The sequence below is a fragment of the Dendrobates tinctorius genome, unplaced genomic scaffold (genome assembly GCF_039654945.1).
Source record: "Dendrobates tinctorius isolate UK_male_01 unplaced genomic scaffold, ASM3965494v1 ptg000104l, whole genome shotgun sequence".
NCBI classification, from domain to species: domain Eukaryota; kingdom Metazoa; phylum Chordata; class Amphibia; order Anura; family Dendrobatidae; genus Dendrobates; species Dendrobates tinctorius.
Genome location: NW_027361772.1, coordinates 11,201,552 through 11,221,015, shown reverse-complemented (window position 1 = coordinate 11,221,015; position 19,464 = coordinate 11,201,552). Strand labels below are relative to the sequence as shown.

Sequence of the window (19,464 nt, the reverse complement as noted above, 5' to 3'; positions counted from 1 at the left end):
ACACTGTAAGGATTCTTCCGCGCCGGGATCAGCGGGTGCGTGATAGCAAATAGGTGATTTACATACAGTATGTGCAGTCACATGCTGACTAGACGTGCAGGGACTCGCTCAACACAAATGTATAGAGCAAGGCCGGCTATGTCTAGTCGGAATGTGACCTTCTGTTCCCGGAACTGGAGAATCCTCACAGAGTGCAGTGTAAGGCTAGTTTCACATTTGCGCTTTTGAGCACAGCGACGGCCTGCGCACGGCCGCCGCTAAGCCCCGCCCCCTGCCGCGCCTCCGCCGGTAGCTCCGCCTACAGGCGCATGACGCTGCATGCGTCCCCTATCTTTATCACTGGGGGCGCAGGCCGTGCGCAGTATGCGTTTGGCGGCGCATGCGTCCTTTTCACGGTGCGCCGACCAGCGCCAAACGCAACCTGCTGCAGTTTGGTTGCGCTCGGCGCACCGTGAGAAAGACGCATGCGCCGCCAAACGCATACTGCGCACGGCCTGCGCCCCCAGTGATAAAGATAGGGGACGCAGGACGCATGCAGCGTCATGCTCCGGTAGGCGGAGCTACCGGCGGAGGCGCGGCAAGGGGCGGGGCTTAGCGGCGGCCGTGCGCAGGCCGTCGCTGCGCTCAAAAGCGCAAATGTGAAACTAGCCTAAGGATTCACAAGTCTGCATTCACATAGAGTCACTGCGGAGTTGTAGTTTAAGACTGGCCAACCCCTTTAAAAATTAATCACTTGCTAGGAGTTGCATGAGAAATCTTCTTTCAATTTGTTTTTTTATGTATGAAAAAAACTGATCATGCGAAACGGAGACACGGAGCACGAACGGATGACAGATGGACTGTGACACGGATAAAAAGGTCTTTTTTTGCTGATGCAAAATGGACAGAGATCTGTGAATAATTCTGGTGTTTTCTCAGACGGAGCAGCCATCATTTCAGAGCCTCATCCTGTTTGCTGATCAGACGGCTGCACCAGAGGTGTCAGTGTTTTAATGGACATTGACTCATAAGTATGTGCATTGTGTAGCCTGATTTTGCGTGGGGAATGAGCATTAGATGAATTAGCAGCCACTAGGCCATCGAGTAGATGAGTAAGATAAATTAATAGTTGGAGGCACCTCTACTCACCCTATTGTAATTCTTCCCAGCACTCTCTCGTTCAATTGGTCTTAGGGCTTGTAACTGAGCGTCAAGAATATCAACCAGCTGTTCTAGAAGACGTACGGACGACGTAACGTCACCTGCATAGATCTGTCCACGGGTGTGACGGGCTAATTCACCTGCAATGTTAGCGGCGTTCTCGCCACTCTTAATCTGAGAGGAGATTACAGAATAGAAGCCAAGCGTTAATTGTGGAGACAGAAATATAATCTTAGAACCATTGAAAGGTTGAATAACACAAACATAAAAAAAGAGACAAGTAGTAAAATCATGGCAGAAAAAGAAAGCATGCTCTGTATGAGTGTGGCATCTACTCACCTTCTGTGCCACTTGATTGACCCAGGGAGAAGTGCAATTACTTAGATCTGGGCCTCGAGGGTTCCAGATGGCCAGCGTGGGCAAACAGAGGAAAGAGGCAATGCCTGAGGAAAAGATAGAGGTGAGAATTTACAGAGAAAGAAGGTTCTCTCTTCTAATTCTAGATCAGTGCAACAATTACTGGCTACAGAAAAATTAGGATTATATTATAAGAAGGAATCTGTCAGCAGTTTTTTTGCTATGTAATCTGAGAGCACCAAGATGTAGGAGCTGATGCCCTCATTCCTGCGATTGTCACTTACTAGATTGTGTGTTGATGTTTCAATAAAATCAGTGTTTTATCAGCAGGAGATTATCACTGCTGGACTAGTTGTCTCATGCCTTGTAGTCCTCCTGCTCTGTGTAACCACGCCCCCATCACTGCTTAGCAGCTTTTTGTCAATGTACAGCGTACACAGAAAGCAGCCAATTAGTGGTGTGGGCGGGTTATACAGAGCTCAGCATTCCAATATCTGCCAGATCTTCAGCAGAGAAAACTGTGATTCGATCACAACTGCATCAAGCAGTCCAGTAAGTGATACATCACTGGAATCAGGGACTCAGTCCCTACATCGTGCTGGTGACAGATTCCCGTTAACTGTCATATTTGATGGAGGATTTTTTTTGTACATGATCTGCTGTAATTGTGTAGTTTTATGATATGAAGATGTATAGACTATGGTAAAATTTAAGGTAGCCATACATTATATATAGCTGAAGGTCCTCCCAACCACCACATGTCCAACAAGCACATGTTCTCAATTGAGAGAGAGGAATAATTTGCTGCTAGATACCCTGACAGTGGCTTTGTAACGTGCTGCTGCAGTGTAGTATAGCGCAACCTCCACCAAGGGGTGATGGTAAGGGAAGAAAGGTTGCACAACACACACACACACACATACAAACACACACACAGCAAGTGCGTAATCAGGGACGAGCGAGAAGTCAGAACCTACCAGGAACGTGGTATCAGAAACGTAAGACGTAAGCCGTTGTCAGGGTACAAGCAAGAGGGTCAAAAGCCAGTCGGAAAGTGTGGTATCAGAAATGGAAAAACCAGAAGCAGAGTCCAGAGATCAAGCCAAGTCATACACAGGTCATCAGGGGCAGAAGGAGCACTACAAGAATACAGGTCAGAGGCACTAGCTTGGAAGCTGGCAGTATAGCTGACACTGACCCACAGGCTGCAAAGGACTGAAATAGCCCATCCGGCTTCAGAACGAGGCAGAGGGCATTAACCCCCACATAACCAGTCCAAAGAGAAGACAGCAGAAAACAAACTCTGGATTGGATCATGACAGGCTTGTCTCGCTTGAGAACAAAAGGAATCAGCATGTTGAAATACAACATGCTGACCATTCTCTCCATCAACATCAGCTTTCGAGAGAGAGTCAGGATATCCCCATTCTCACTAGGTGGTCAATTATACTGATGAGTTCATATAATGTGTATGGACAACATGGCTAACTGTAAATGTAGTCAACTCTCCATAGTTCTTCAAAATAACTATTAAAATGCCTTAGATGTCTACTTACCACGTGTACCCTTTGGACACGGTCTTTCTACTCTCATGCCTTGCTGGGTGGCTGGCCATTGTACTTTCCTCTCCTCGCGGGCCGGACAAAAAATTTCTGGATGTGAATTCTGGTTAGAAGGGGGAGGACGCCGTGTACCAGGAGTAGGAGGATCATGGCCTATTTGATTTATAGCACCCACTGGATGTGTTGTGAGGGGTTGCCGGCGGACAGTGGTGGTGGCAGAAGGTAAAGTAGTGACTGTCACTGGAGGCGGAGGTAGAGTAACTGTGACCACTGCTGGGGTGGGAGTAACGGGACCTAGAATATGAGAAGCAAAACAAGAAAGACGTATTAAAAGAGTGATAGATGTATAAGAAATAGTGAAAGAACATAAAGTTGGTGATATTTCCTCTACTCTGTCCCTTGTGGATATTTATTTTAATAATTTCACCTGTGCTGTATGGCGTGATCTCCATTGGGTTTACAATCGAAATTCCAAATTAACTTCTCAATATGTTTTTGTAGTGTGGAGGAACCTTTATGGACAGCCACGCAAATGGAAACCATCAAAATCAGGAACCCATCACTGCAGGGCAACAGTGCTAACCACTGAGCCGCTGTGCTCACTCATCTCTTACTCTACAGGTCGTAGTTGGAGAGGGAATAAGCAGAAAAAGGCCCTTTTACACTGGCTTAATGTTGATAAATGCTCGTTCCCAATATTGAGCCCATGTAAACATGGCAGCCTGATTGAGTAATCGTTGGCAGCCTGGCAATGAGCAAATGTTGTCCATTCATTAGCTGATTGGATCTGTTATGCGGCCTAAAAAATAACCATTGTCAGCAACGTATCTTCCTCGTAAACAGGGAATGTGCTGCAGACAATATCCAATCTGCAGAGGGGCTTAAAGGGTTAAGCAGCATTTATACTGAAAAATAATTTCGAATGAAGAAATGCTCGGTTCACAATAATCTTTCAGTAGAAACAGGTTGCCGATTACCTAATATACGAGCAAAGAGCTCGTTCGTCTGGTGAAATGATTGTTTGCACAGCACAAAAAAAATCAACGTTTTCTGCGGTGCATTGTCATGTATAAACAGGACTTGGACTGCTGACAAGCTTGGAAACCTATGCGCACTGAGCGATCTATTACAGATCACTCACTGCGCATCTCTTACTTCTGTCTCCATGTCTAAACACGCTACAGCTTCTGATCGGTAAAGGTTTAGTGCCGTCAGACCCTTGTTCCCCAAGATGATGTTATCCCCCATCGAAAGCATAGGGAATAATGTACTCATTACAGGGGTCTATTAGGACCCTAAACAATCGCAAGATCAGGGCTCTGGAACCCCAGAACCCCAGCTTTGCTTTGGAACCCCAGAATATCTTCACGCTCTACTCCATTCATTGTCTATGAGGCGGTCAAAAATAGTGGAGTGCTGTGCATGGCTTTTCCCTGCAGTCCCATAGACTATGAATGGAGTGGAGACTGAGTATGTCCACCTCTGCTCCATTCAAGACAGAGGTCTGTTCACAGGTTACATAGCTCCGATCCCTGGATCTCAGGGGTCTCAGATCTGTGACCACCACTAGTGATGAGTGAGTATACTCATTGCTCGGGTTTTTCCGAGCATGCTCTTGTGACCTCCGAGTATTTTGACGTGCTCGGAGATGTAGTTTTCGTCATCTCAGCTGCATGATTTGTGACTTGAAGACAGGCTGAATACATGTGGGGATTCCCTAACAAGCAGGCATTCCTCACATGTATTCAGCCTGTCCAGCAGCCGCAAATCATGCAGCTGAGAGGACGAAAACTAAATCTACGAGCACGCCAAAATACTCGGAGGACACCAGAGCATGCTCCAGAAAACTTGAGCACGAGTATACTTGCTCATCACTAACCACCACCAAACGCTCAAAACACTGCTCTAAAGTGCTCCCTTCTACAAGCAGCAGCGGACTTTCCACCGAGCCCGAACACCGATCTCGTCCATGCTGAAGAAATCAAGTTTGTCACTTGCTTATGATCACCCACCACCCTCCTGCTCCTTTGACCCCCCAATAAAGAAAATGGCTATAAAGCCAGTTCTTTACAGATTCCTACCGTAGTTGCTCTAGGCACCAGCCTCTTAAAATACAGAACCGGGAGCCTTGGCACCGTATGATGTGTCTCAGTTGGTATTAAATGTCCTCTATACGGGAAGCAAATAACTTCAGGCAACATCTCCCTATAGCCAGTGGCTCTTCTACTACGACTGCACCCGTTCTATTACCATAGCATAATAAAGCTGAGGATTAACTATTATATTGGATTTTAGGAATGCACTAGAAATAAATATGAACTCATGAATATTGTGGGGAAGGCAGGCAACGGAGAGTTTCTAAAGAGAAACACATCTGAAAGTTTACACCAACGATTAGCTCCACGTCTGTTACTTAAAACATTGGTAATCCATTAGTATAGGAGTTTTTTTCATTTTTTCTCATTAATTCTGATTAAACACCTCTGAAAATACATGTTCAGCGATATTCATAACAATGGGAATAATTAACCACGTGGAAACATTGCCATCCTTGTAGATATATTTCCTATTTTACAGCCGTTGTCTAAAAAATTAGAGATTTGACTAGATGGGGTGGTTGTATGTAGACACTGGAGCCTGATGGAGCCCAGTAGGTCCTTCTGCCCCATATGTTGAGACCAGTACTACAAAGAAGGGGGACACTATTACACATTGTGTATTGGGGTCTAGAGGCTTCAAGCTCGGTCACTGGTAAATAGAAAATATTAGAGCGTTGGGGATTTACAACGACTTTTTTCTGATTCACTTGCCATTCATGGTTGGTCTGTGGAGGTTTGTCGTCTTGGACAACATCGTCATAAGACAAAATGATCTCTGCTCTGATCTAGGGCCTAGACTTTTATAGTCTTAATCAAGTTGTCAAATGTTAATTGGTTATCTCACAAGGAAAAGCGGCACAGGGGAGAGACTTAGGCCGGGATCACACACGTGAGAAACTCCGAGTAGTCTCGCATCTTAATACCCGGCACTGCCGCCGGCACTCGGGAGCGGAGTGTGCGGCTGCATAGAAATACATGCAGCTGAACGCTCCGCTCTCAAGTGCCGGGTATTAAGATGCGAGACTCATCCGAGTTTCTCGCATGTGTGATGCCGGTCTTAGTTTGTGTAAATACAGCACTTGTTTTCCACTGTGAATACAATTCACCGCCATGAATAAGAACCGTACACAAATGTCGATCCGAAATGCGTAGGTTTTTTGCTACTATCCCAGGATATCCTGTTTTTTAAAGTTTTTACAAATTTAAATTGGATTTTTCAATAAAAGTCTTTGTTTTCATTCACACTGAAAACAAGTGCTGCATTTTCCCAAACTTTCTAAGTCCCCTAAATTTCTTCCCAACCACTTGGAAACTACTTTCAAGTAACTTTTTAGGACAAGCAGTCCTGTATATGTACAGTACATGCAGAATAATACTATTTCTGGCCAAATTATGACTTTTATTCTGCATTTTCACCAGTTTTTTTCTCTGCAGGCTCTATTTTTTTAATTTATGGTTGACTCTGAGCTGTTGGTAGGAGGCTGGCTGCTACGATCTCTCTCATACGCAGCACAACAAAGAGAAATGGATTCCTGACTTCATTCCTTAGTTAGCACAAAGAAAGAAGCAGCACCATGGATGAAATTATACATTAGTACTGAGCAGTAAAAGACGTAAACGACTTTTTAGAAAGCTCAGCATGGTCTTACTGTGTCTTCCTCTACCTGTTTATTACTTACCTACTCCTCACTCCTCCTCCCTCCATCTCCTTGATAAAATACAGGTGCTTCTCACTAAATTAGAATATCATCAAAAGTTAATTGATTCCTGTTCTTCAATACTAAAAGTGAAACTCATATTTTATATAGAGTCATTACACACAGAGTGATCAATTTCAAGTGTTTATTTCTGTTAATGTTGATGATTATGGCTTACAGCCAATGAAAACCCAAAAGTCTCAGTAAATTAGAATACTTTACACCAGATTGAAAAATGATTTTAAAATCCGAAATGTTGGCCTACTGAAATGTATGTTCAAAAAATGCACTCAATACTTGGTCGGGGCTCCTTCTGCATCAATTACTGCATCAATGCGGCGTGGCATGGAGGCGATCAGCCTGTGGCACTGCTGAGGGGTTATGGATGCCCAGGTTGCTTTGATAACAGCCTTCAGTTCGTCTGCATTGTTGGGTCTGGTGTCTCTCATCTTCCTCTTGACAATACCCCATAGATTCTCTATGGAGTTAAGGTCAGGTGAGTTTTCTGGCCAATCAAGCACAGTGATACTGTTGTTTGTAAACCAGGTATTGGTACTTTTGGCAGTGTGGACAGGTGACAAGTCCTGCTGGAGAATGACATTTCTATCTCCAAAAAGCTTGTCGGCAGAGGGAAGCATGACATGCTCTAAAATTTCCAGGTAGACTGCTGTGCTGACTTTTGTCTTGACAAAACACAGTGGACCTACACCAGCAGAGGACATGGCTCCCCAAACCATCACTGACTGTGGAAACTTCACACTAGACATTTACTTTTTGATGATATTCTAATTTTGTGAGAAGCACCTGTATAATAGGAAGTATAACCTGCCACCTTACTGCATTTGCAGTCCATCTTGTGTAGAAAAAGAAAATCGATTTGTTTTTCTTTTTCAGAGGGGATGGTAAATTCAAGAGTCAGGTGGGGTGAAGAAATGACTCATAAGTGGAGAAAAGAGTATGTTTTTCTGATGAGATATATTACAAAGTTTCTTATATTTGTACGTGCCATGGATTTATGCAGAGCGTGTTGAAAGTACAGCTCCCTTTTAAATATTTTTTAATATGGGTTAAGAAATCAGAAGGTCTGACTGGAATGACGTTTATCTCTAGTGTCATTCCTCAACTTTCCCATAAAGAATCTCTAGGAATTAAGTAGTTATGGTGGAACTGAAAGTTCATGTAAAATTTATAATGCCTGTCGATAGGGTTGTGAAAACCCAATCACATGCATGTAATGCAGATTTCAGCCAAATTTAGATACAGAAGCCACATTAAAATTCATGAGATGCGACATACAGTTGGAGGTTTAAAGTTTGAGACTTCTGTCAATTAAGCTGGAGCATTTTATGGTAAAAAAAGAAAATCTCTCTGGAGGACCAAGAATATTTGATCAATAGGTTTTGGAGTCAATGGACGAAGGTAACCTTTCCAATGTATCAACTTAAAGGACAGGCCCTGGCATGCCTCAATGCCTTGTTGGAGAGAGGAGATACAATAATCTCAGGTCTGCAAACCTTCTTGGAGGCGGTCCACAAGGTATTTGACAAACTGGGCCGAGTTACTTCTGCTGCCTCTTCCCTCCTCCGACTACATCAGGCCAGTCTGTCTGTAGGTCAATATGCAGTCCATTTCAGCACCCTAACTTCTGAACTCTGCTGGAACGAGGCACTGGTAGCCTCCTTCTGGGAGGGATTGTCAAGAATGAGCTAGTAGGCCAAGATATTCCTACTATGAAAAATGAAGATGAATTTACTCATGGAGATCAACATCCAACACTGCGGAGACACCATCACATGTTTCTCAATGCAGTGATTCTAGAGCAATGCCCCCATCCCTTATGGGAAATATTTAGAAACATGCAAAACACAAGCCACGGAGACACCATCACATGTTTCTCAACACAAGCAATGACTAGCCAGTTCTTTCCCTGGAAGGAACAACCACGGGAAGGGCAGTCTCCAATGAAGGAAACCACCTATGCCAAAACATGGTATCCATCCACAGACAGCTGTTTCGGGGTATTGCCCCTCATCAGTGTGGAGTAGGAAACTGGCCAGTAGGAGCAATGCCTAGTAGAAGACTGTGAAAAATGAGGATGAATGAACCCATGGAGATCAACATCCAACACTGCGGAGACACCATCACATGTTTCATCACAAGATATTCCTACTAAACTGGGCAATCTACTTTCCCTGGCCATCCTAAATGACTTCTAGTTCTAGGAGCGCTCCCAAGGAACAGTTTGTGAAAAAAAATCTGCTTTGTCTGGCTCCATCGTTCCAAAGGCTGCTCACTCCTCAGCTTACTGAACTCGCAGCCTCTCTAGAACCTATGCAAATCAACAATGTGGGGTTGGCTGAGCAATGGCAGGAGATCCATTGAGTCAAGGGCTTGTGCTTCTATCGTGGACAAACTGGTCATCTCATTTGCTCCTGTACCAAGAAACCAGAAAACTCTCTAGCCTAGGGTCGTTGGAAGAGGTTACCCTGGACGAGAGCAATTCCTGTCCACCATTGATTCTACTGTATCTGTGTCTTGTAGAGGTTCCCGGTTCGGCATATTTGGATTCCCGTGCGGCCAAGAACTTCATACGTACAGCAAGCAGTGGTAGATCGCTACCAGATCCCCGTTTGACCACTCCAATATCCATTGCTGGTGTCATCTGTTGATGGGTAGCCCCTATCTGAAGCCATTTGGCTGGTCACCGAGCAAATAGAGTTCCAGATACGAATTCTGCACACTTAGAAGATCGCATTCTACGTTCTTCCTAGCCTTTCTCTTCTGGGCCTTCCATGGTTCCACATTCTTGATCTCGTCCTGGACTGGAGATCTAGAGAGGTGCTTCTTTGAGGTCAGTCTTGCTATGAGAAGTGCCTTGTACCTGTTTGACTAGTCTGGTCACCGGTGGCACCATTTTATGTGTCATGATTACCATCTGCCTACTGGTCATATGCAGATGTCTTTGACAAAAAAGAAGCAGCGACGTTACCTCCACATAGGCTGTGCGACTAATGTATAGACCTGCTTCAGGGATCCTCACCTCCAAGAGACCGTATTTATCCTCTGTCAAAAGCAGAGACTCTAGCCATGTCCGAGTATATCAAGGAGAATTTGGTTAGGGATTTCATTCAGAAATCCTCTTCTCCAGCTGAAGTCGGGTTCTTCTTTGTAAATCAAAAGGACAGGACCTTGCATCGATTTATAGGGGTTTAAATCAGATCACTTTTAAGAATAAGTATCTGTTGCCTTTGATTCTGGAGCTGTTTGACCGCCTCAGAGGTGCTAGTGTCTTTACAAAATTCGATCTGGTGGAGCATACAATCTTATCCGTTGAAGAGATGAATAGAAGATAGCATTCGACACCCAGGACGGTCATTATACAGAGTAAAGGGGGCTTCAAACATAGCGATATCGCTAGCAATATCGCTAAAGCGTCACCGATTTTGTGACGCAGCAGCAATATTGCTAGCGATATCGCTACATGTGACACTTACCTCCGACTGGCTCCCCCGCTGGTTATCACTGATCGCGCGAGAACGTCCTGGGCCGTTTCTCATCAGCGGCTTCCTGCCGGGCTTCCTGCTGGCGCCGATGAGTGACGTGTGGACGCGGGCGGAGGACGTCATCATCACCGCGTCTGACAGGTAAGTAACGACCGCTGCTGCGTCGCTGCTGAGATCTGCCTGTTTGTCAGCTCACTAGCGACCATTTAGCGATGCATCAGCGATCCTGACCGGGTCATATCGTGGTCAGGATCGCTGGTGCATCACTAAATGTAATGGGGCCCTTATGCTGGTCGGGCTCAGCAATGCCCCAGCTGTCTTCCAAGAATTTGTGAATGATATGTTTTGAGACCTCCTCTACACTTGTGTTGTGGTTTACCTGGACAATATCTTGATCTTCTCTGCAGGCCTGCTCTCTTGGAATGTCCGTCAAGTCCTGCAGCGACTCAGAGAGAATCGCCTATATGCTAAATTTGAGAAATGTATCTTTGAACAAACTTCTCTCTCTTCCCTAGGTTATATCATCTCGGACACAGGCCTGGAGATGGATCTGGAAAAGGTGTCTTCCATCCTTGAGTGGCCGCATCCTGATGGCGTTAAAGCTATTCAATGATTTCTGGGATTCGCCAAATGCTACCAGCAATTTATTCTGAATTTCTCAATTTCTCATCCCGGACCGCTCTCTGCCATGATCCGTAAAAGTGCCAATTTGAAGATATGGATTCCAGAAGCTGAGAACACTTTTGTATCCCTAAAGCGGTCCTTTTCCTCCGCTCCAGTATTACATGGAACAGACATGAACAAACAGTTCTTTCTGGAGGTAGACACCTCATCTTCTGGGCCTGGAGCAGTTCTTACCCAGAAGTCTCCTTCTGGCCTTATGGTGACCTGTGTTTTTTCTCCAAGGTCTTCTGTGCCCCAGAGCGCAACTGCTCAATTGGGGACAGAGTTGTTAGCAATTAAGATGACTCTTAAGAAGTGGCAGTATCTTCTTGAGGGAGCTGTTCATCCTCAGAAAAAGACTTTGCAGCTCATATGTCGTCACTACTGGTGGCCTACCATGCGTAAGGAAATCATGAAGTTTGTTTCTGCCTGCCCTTCCTGTGCCCGTAACAATGCTCCTAGGCAACTCCCATCTGGGCGACACCTACCACCCCCTGTGCCCTCAGCTCGCTGGCAGCTTATAGGTGTGGACTTTGCTACAGATCTTCCTGTGTTCTCGAGCTGTTCTTTCATCTGGGTAATGGTGGATCGCTTCTCGAAGATAGCACATTTCACCCCAATACCAAGCCTTCTGTCCGCTTCACATCTTGTGGAGAAATTCATTCAGCATATCTTCCATCTTCATGGTTTACCACGCCACACTGTGTCCGACCGATGTGTCTAGTTCACATCCATATTCTGGCGGGCATTGTGTAAACTTCTGAACGTTGTCCTGGATTTCTTGTCTTCATACCACCCTCAATCCAACAGACAGGTAGAGGTAGTCAAACAGATCCTGGCCAACTTCGCGAGGCACCTCACTAATGCACATCATGATGATTGGGTCAAACTCTTACCATGGCAGAGATCTCCTGTAACAACCACATTAGTGAATATTCTGCAAGTTCACTATTCTTTATTGTTTTTGGGAAACAGCCAGGAAATCCCCTTCTGGTGTTGAATACCTCTGATGTACCAGCAGCCGATGATCTTACTAAGGACTTCTCGAAGATATGGAAGGACACTATAGGCACTCTGCAAAGATCATCTGTGCGTATGGTATGAAGAAGCATTTGGACCAAGAAATGCTTGGATCCACCTCGCTATCATTTTTGGAGATAAGGTGTGGTTGTCCTGTAAGTACATCCTTCTTAAAATCCCATCCTACAAGTTAGGTCCTTGCTTCATCGGTCCCTTTGAAGTCATCAAGCAAATTAATGCTGTATCTTATAAGTTGAAGCTGCCAGCCTCCTTACGGATACCCAATTCCTTCCATGTGTCCCTTCTTGAAGAATCCCGGTGTCACTCCTGCTCCCATCAGTTCTGAGGATGTCTTTGAATTAAAGAATATCCTAACCTTAAAGAAGGTGAGAGGAAAAACTTTTTTCTTGGTCGATTGGAAGGGATTTGAACCTGAAGAGAGGTTGTGAGAACCCAAAGAAAATATTAATGCTCCACTTTTTCAGAAATTCCTAGCTGACTTGAAGAAGAGGGGGCATATAGCAGGGCCGGTGCCCCTGCACATGTCCTCTTCCTTCCGCATGCAGCTTTCCTGGGAGTGTGAGCTCCCAGCCTCTTAAAGGACCAGCACACACTTTGCTAAAAATGTCTCCAGCCAATAGCTTGGAGACATCTGGCCTCCCTGTCTACTCTTGTTTGAGTCCGTCCTGCTTAACCCATACCTGAATCCGCCCTGCTTGCGTCTAAACTTGTGCCACTAACTTCCTCTGCTCAGTTTAAACCTACATCTGGGATCCCGTACCAGTGGCCGTCCCATGTTGCTATACCAGTCCTGCTTGTGTCTGACCCAACACCGGTCTTTGAGCAGTACCATCCCGCTAACCAGTTCCTGACCCTTCCTGCTTCTCTGTCTCTCTTGGGGGTCAGCTAACACGGCTCCGTGGGTCCATCTTGGAATAGCACCTAGTGTTCACCTGGAACCGAGTTTAACCCCACCATCAGAGGCTCAAGTGAAAAGTCAGGTGTTTGTTTAGTTACGCCCTTCCAGGCTCTCCCCGGACCGTGGCATAGTGGTTCCACAATCACGTATGTAACAAGCAGATCAGTCAAAATTCAAGTTTGCCTGTTTGCATGGATTTTCCCAAGATATTTGATATGCAGACAAGTTACTCTCTGTGAATTTAATGTCCATTATTTTGCTCTGGGATCTCTGCAGACCACAAAGCATGATAAACGTAGTATGTAAGAAATAATAAATATTCCTTATACTCAACTTACCGTTCATTTCTCCGACCCCTGTTCTCCACAAGGTCAACATCACTTGTCCAGCCCTCTTTGTATCTTCTGATTCCCGCCACAAGTGCTGAATTCCCGTGCCGCTCACACTGAGCTGGAACTTCAACGCCATGCACCACGATCTTGTGCACATGTGCAGAAGTATCCCAGGCCTTCACGGAGCTAGATGTCCCAACTGTGAGAGGCCCGGGGATTTCAGCTCTTACAATTAGGATCAGAAGATACAATTAGGATCGAACAGGTGACTGTGAGGAGTGGAGGAGCCAGATAGGTGAGCGGTAAGGTGAGTATAAGGATTTTTTAAAATATTTTTTTAATGATGGCCCAAGATAAGTCAGAAAAGTGGTGGTCAGCGCTTAGCATTTTTCTTAATCGGTGCAGAAATTAATTTTACAATTTGGGGGAGAAAATTGGAGTAGAATTCAATTCCACTAGGATTTATTTGCTCATTGCTCAGATTTTTTTTTTTTTTCTTTCTCCAGGACAGCATGGCTCTGTTGTCTCCTGACTTCCTGCTTGCCAGGGAATGGTGTGCTTCTGAAGATTGACAGTGCAAACCAGTGCCATGGGCCAAACTGTACATTCTCCCATGCTGCTTTCATATACAGCTTTATTGCTGCTGCATCAGATCCAGCGATCCAGCCAGATTCAAAGCAGCTAAAGCAAAAAGCTTCCATTCCCTACCTTGGAAACCACTTATAATACACTGCAGAGGTGAATGGTAGCCCAAACAACGATCAGTACACAGTAGAATTAAAATCCCCATGGATTTTTAATAAATGGTAAATTGCAAAATTGCTCATTTTTACAAGCACTTTACAATTTTACCTACTTTACATTTAAAGGAAATGGGAGTATAATACAATTACAACATTTTACTGACAAACTTGAACCTAGTCCACTGTTGTGGGATCATGCAATCCAGGCACCCAACCATTCTTTTTATATGAAATTATAATTAAAAATTGGTAAAACTGTCACGGATAATCTAGTTAATATGTTTGGCAATTGTGTAGACAACATATTCATCTCTACTAAAAAAAAAAAACTCCAATTAATAAAAAAATATATTTGGCATGTAGAGAGATTTCTTCTCATTATTGGGACACTGTACACGATAATCTTGCTAATAATGCCCACTGTGGGCAATACAAATGCTAAGACTGGACATTTCTTTTTAATAATACCTATTGGGAGTGGGATATACATTAGTCTAAGGCCGAGTTCCCAATGGCCATTTTTTACACGTGTCTCGGTATTAAAACAGCAAAGATGCGTAGCCAAAACAAAAAGTCTAGATAAATGGAGCTATGCTATAATTTTTTTTTACAGTGGCAGCATGGAGTGTTTAAGTGAAGAATAACGGCATTGATTATTGTTCTACTGTCTTTTTTATGCTTAAACGCATTATACCAGATCGAGTTTATCCTCGTCGTAAGCAAAGAACCAAAGTTGTACAGTCGTCCATTACTTAAAAACAGGGCATTGAGAGAGGAAACCTTTAAACGCCAAGAATGTCCCCGGAATCAGGGAAGGTTGACAGCTGTAAGATAATATTTGTTTAACAATGCCACGGGAGCGCGTGTCTTTCAGATTGGGCTATACTAGAACAATAGGTCAGGTTTATTTCTTTACGGCTGAAGGACTCAAGGGCAGTACAGGGGCGCAGAGGATTCAGGATGCAGGCAGAAGTTTACCAAATCAATCAGACAGTTCCCCGAGCATAACATGAATCTGTTATCTGTAACTAACATCCTTTCCATGTACACAATGAAAACACAAGTGGAGCATATACATAAGAAAAAAAGACTCAGTAACACTTTGCTATGTGATATTTATTACGACGAGATAGAAATCCTCGAAATGTTGAACTATTTTGAAGCAGTCCTCATTAGGCTGGGATTACATGACAGGTGTAGCCTTGGCAGTCGTAACCTTCTGGCAATAACTTCCTACTGGAATGGCGGGTTAACTTGCCATTGTTTTAGGTCATAAAGAGTGATCATGGGAGATAATATTCTCCTGCAGATGGAGGACACAATGACTAATAATATTTAAGATAAATCTGATACAGAAAATAGAATAAAATGTTAACTATTGCCAAGTTGCATCTCTGAAGAACCTTTAGAAGAATTTTTTATAGGACATCTACACCTAACAATAACACAAAATAATGTTTTACGGGAAGGTTCTCCTTGAATATATTAGCCACAATTTGGGCTCTGACTACCAGGATAAGTGCACAGTGTCCTTATGAGATTTTGTAAACTCTCATCCACCCTGCTTCTTCTGGCAGTAGATATTTCCTCCAGAAAATTTGGTGCATGTAAGACATGGCCTACACATACTCCAATAATAGGTGGGATATACCTCTATAGAGTTACCTTCTCGGATTAACAGCATGAAAATAAACACTATTACTAACTTTTAGTCTTGGATAGTAGTCAGCCTTAAACTAATCCTTGTAATATGGCATCATAATGTTTTTCTAAGGCTACTTCCACAGGTGCTCCCACAAGTCACCCCTAGAGCATGGCATGAATTCTGACCATGATGTCATGAACAGAACGCAAAGAAATAAAAAGGAAATTAAAAAGCAACGTAAAGCGTGATTATTCTTAAAATCTCAACAGTTTTATGGTTAAAGTGGTTCCACATTGGGCTCTAAGAGATATTATCAGATACCTGGAAGGTATCGTACAGAAGTCCTATTAATTTGAATGGGACACATGCACAATACCTGTCATGTACCCACCACTTCCCTAGTAAATTGTCCCGTATGGTATGAAGAGGTATCTCTCAGCACCCAATACGAAAATGAGAGATGCCACCGAACCCCCTTAAAGTTATTAAATAATTATTTTAGACAGTTCTTTGCTGTCAGAGCTGACAGAGGGAATAAGGTCTTCAACTGTGAATTTTTTTCCAGACTAACAAAATAATAGTCCTTCAACTTTTGGGAGCCCTTTTTTAGACAAAAAGTTAAGTAAGAGAAAGTCTATGGTGAACACTCTATTTGATTTCTGTAGAAAAAGTGTAAAACAGCTATCCCACTGGGGGTACTATTTCTTGTGAAACTGCCAAACTGGTATATGGAGAGTCATAGACTCGACACTGCTCTCTATGAAAAAGTTAGCTCTCTTGCAAGAGGAAATCAGCCGGCTCTCTAGTGCTCAAATTTCTTTCTCTCGGGAAGAGACCTAATTTGCATACCTTTTACATTTAAAATAATTTTCTAGCCAAAAAATCTTATTCAAGCTTGTCAATTTCACAAGAAAAAACAGTATCACCCTAGATCTCCATCAAAGGCCTTTCACCTGGCCAACCAGTATTGATAACTGCACTGATGAAGGGCATAAATCTCCAAACAGCTGTGTGTAGATGGAAGTTCTTTCCTTTTGAAGAAAACTCTGGTTTGGCCAGATATCATTTGGCAAGGCAAGGGTTTCTTTCTCATAAAGCAGAGCAATTTCACATGGCTCCATTTGGTGATACTTTACCAAAACAACTCTCTTAATCATTGTAGAGTTAAGAAAATATGGTATGGAGGAAAAGTGAGGTTGTCAGCTTAGCTGGTATTATGTTCAAAGCATTTCAGGTTTTCAGTCAAATTCAGTTTTAAATGTGCACATTATCTACTGTTTATCGAAATACTGTTTCTTTGCAAAAGACCCCAACGTGCCAGATGAAGCTATATACAGCGCAGCAGCTGTCAAGTATCATGCTAAGATAGAAAATGACTTTTCCCGTCATAGATGACCCTTTTTGCCTTTGTAGCTTCCTTTCTACTAGGAATATCCGTGAACTTTATCAATCGTTTTTTCGTCTCTGTACTTTTTCTCTTGTCTACTTTTTTCATATACCTTTTTCCAACTGTGATGAAACAAAAGACTTTTAGAAATTCTGAATTACTAAGACCTTTCTATTCCAATTTCTTTTTTGCTAGCTGCTATCATATTTTCCTATGAAAAGGCCCTGTGATTGGCACAATACACTGGAAGAAATGGTTTTAAATTTCTAGTTAAGTCTTCTCATCAGGCTATACAGTTGTGTCTTGGTTCAGATTTAGGTTATAACTAAATGGGCTCTTATGTAAAGTTTTAGGACCCTTCAAGAGCTTTCACTCTGCTTTTTTAGTACCGTAGGTATTGTCTGATAACGGTGTATATTTGCAATGGCATATTTTACACTGATAACACTGGATATCATATGAATCTTTCATATTCTTCAACCAACATGCAAAGTTCTCCACTTAATAAACATTTTTTTTTTACAAAACTAACCTTCTGCTGGGTCCGGAGGTCCAAACCTCAATGCATAACGTACAAGAAAGTAGTTATTCCAGACATACAGTTGTCCGTCTCTTGGGTTATAGTCTACAGATGACACATATTGATATGGATTTGGAAAATCGAGTCCATTGGCTCCATTCATTCCTAATGGCTCTTCTCTGTTCCGATGGGTGTTGAAGGCATACTCTAGCCTGTTACCTGCAGACTCGTTATCATCATCTGCATAGACTGATTTCAACACGTAAAGGACCCCACAAGCCATGAAAGCATTGGATGCTGAACGCTTATCATATGTAGTCTCCCATGTGCCTTCAAAACGGAGAGTGTATGGATTAAGCTGGGTGACCACCAGCCTCCCACTATTTCCTTCTGTAGCATAGATCACCCACAAACCATTCTCATCCACAGCCAAGTCTATGTCAGTTTTACCACCCCATCTGTATGGTGACGTATCGTGATAATTAGCTGTGGAAATAATGGCCTCTCCACTCTTGATCCGTGTCCTAAGATCGTATTTTACAATGTTACGTGTACGTTCTTTGTTATAAAAGGCAGCCCCATCATATACTACAAAACCAGTTCCATCCACACGACTTGGTAGTCGATATGTAGTGGTGTGACGGCCAGCAGCATAGTCCTCCCATGATGCATACTCTGTTAATGTATCGGTACGATAGGGGATCCATGGCATAACATAGAGACGCTCTCCAGCCTGAAGGGGATCTCGACACCACGCTCCTGACTGGTGTTCGGATTCATGGGTCGAAGTGGGTTCTAGAATTTCTTGTAACATTCCCGGGCAGACGAAAACTGTGAGGAAGGAAAGATGTGGGAAAGGATAGAGGGAGGAAGAAAGGAAACATGGAAGGAAATGATACGGTAAAACCATAAGTGGATGAATGATAGAGAAGCAGAAATTAAAAATGTTCAACAATTCGATAAGTGGTACATAAAAGAAAAAAGGAAGAAATCAATTGAGTAGGATGACCCGTGTTAAAATGTTAATAAAATCATCATGATGAAATTGTAAATTGGGAGAGGATTAAAGATGGCGGATGAGCAATGAATGATAAATAAAATGAATGTGGAAAAATAGAGGGAAGAGACAGGGGCAGGAGGGGAGAGAGAAAAAAAATTGTTGTGAGCTGCGCATTCTCTCTACACCCCCTGTATTAACCCTGTGATCATAGGAGGATGAGTCTGGGGGGAGTGAGAAGGGTATGAAAAGGAAAGAAGATTAAGAGAGAGAATCAGAAAAGAAGACCCTCTCCTAATCTCAAAATACTCCCACGCTTAGCATATGTCTATCATAACCTATCTGGTTTCCCAAGATACCCGAAATTTCCCACATTTTGCCCACCTCTCAAATGTCTTCTAGAAAAACTTTCTTTTCAACTTGTCCATCACTAAAGGATACAATGGATAAAACTAAAAAAAAAATCTCTCTCTCTATATATATTTTCTTGAACTGTGATCCCTTTTAAGTTTCCTTCCCGTTATCGTAAGCTTTCTCCTCACTGTTCTACCCAACCAGTCTCCTATATCATCCTGAGATCATCTAATGAGCTAATTCTTGGTTAGGAATTTCTATTTTCTTCTCAGAGCTGAGAAAACTTTTTTTTCCTGTCCCCAGGAAGTGTCTCTTTCCCCCATATCATAAGCAACTCTCTCTCTCCCCCTCCTCTTCCTCATTACTTATATCTTCTCCATCCCCGCAGTAACAGAAAATGACATATTTATTGCCATGGCAGCGCTGCTAGGGGAGGGAGAAATAAAAAAAATAATAATAATAAATAAAAAGTTTGGAGGTCACATATCATTCTTACAGCCAATCATGGACCATTGGTGATTGACCT

General features: G+C 43.2%; 1 protein-coding gene across 1 annotated transcript in view; it reads right to left on the bottom strand.

Moving 5' to 3' along the window:
- Window positions 1–19,464, bottom strand: part of ADGRL1 (adhesion G protein-coupled receptor L1) — a 511,328-nt gene that overhangs the window by 49,976 nt on the left and 441,888 nt on the right. The window contains exons 5-8 of the mRNA XM_073588731.1: window positions 17,600–18,418; window positions 3,054–3,353; window positions 1,480–1,583; window positions 1,129–1,314 (exon numbers count right to left, since the gene is read on the bottom strand). Coding sequence (XP_073444832.1) covers window positions 1,129–1,314; window positions 1,480–1,583; window positions 3,054–3,353; window positions 17,600–18,418 — 1,409 coding nt within the window. The remainder of the gene's footprint in view (window positions 1–1,128; window positions 1,315–1,479; window positions 1,584–3,053; window positions 3,354–17,599; window positions 18,419–19,464) is intronic.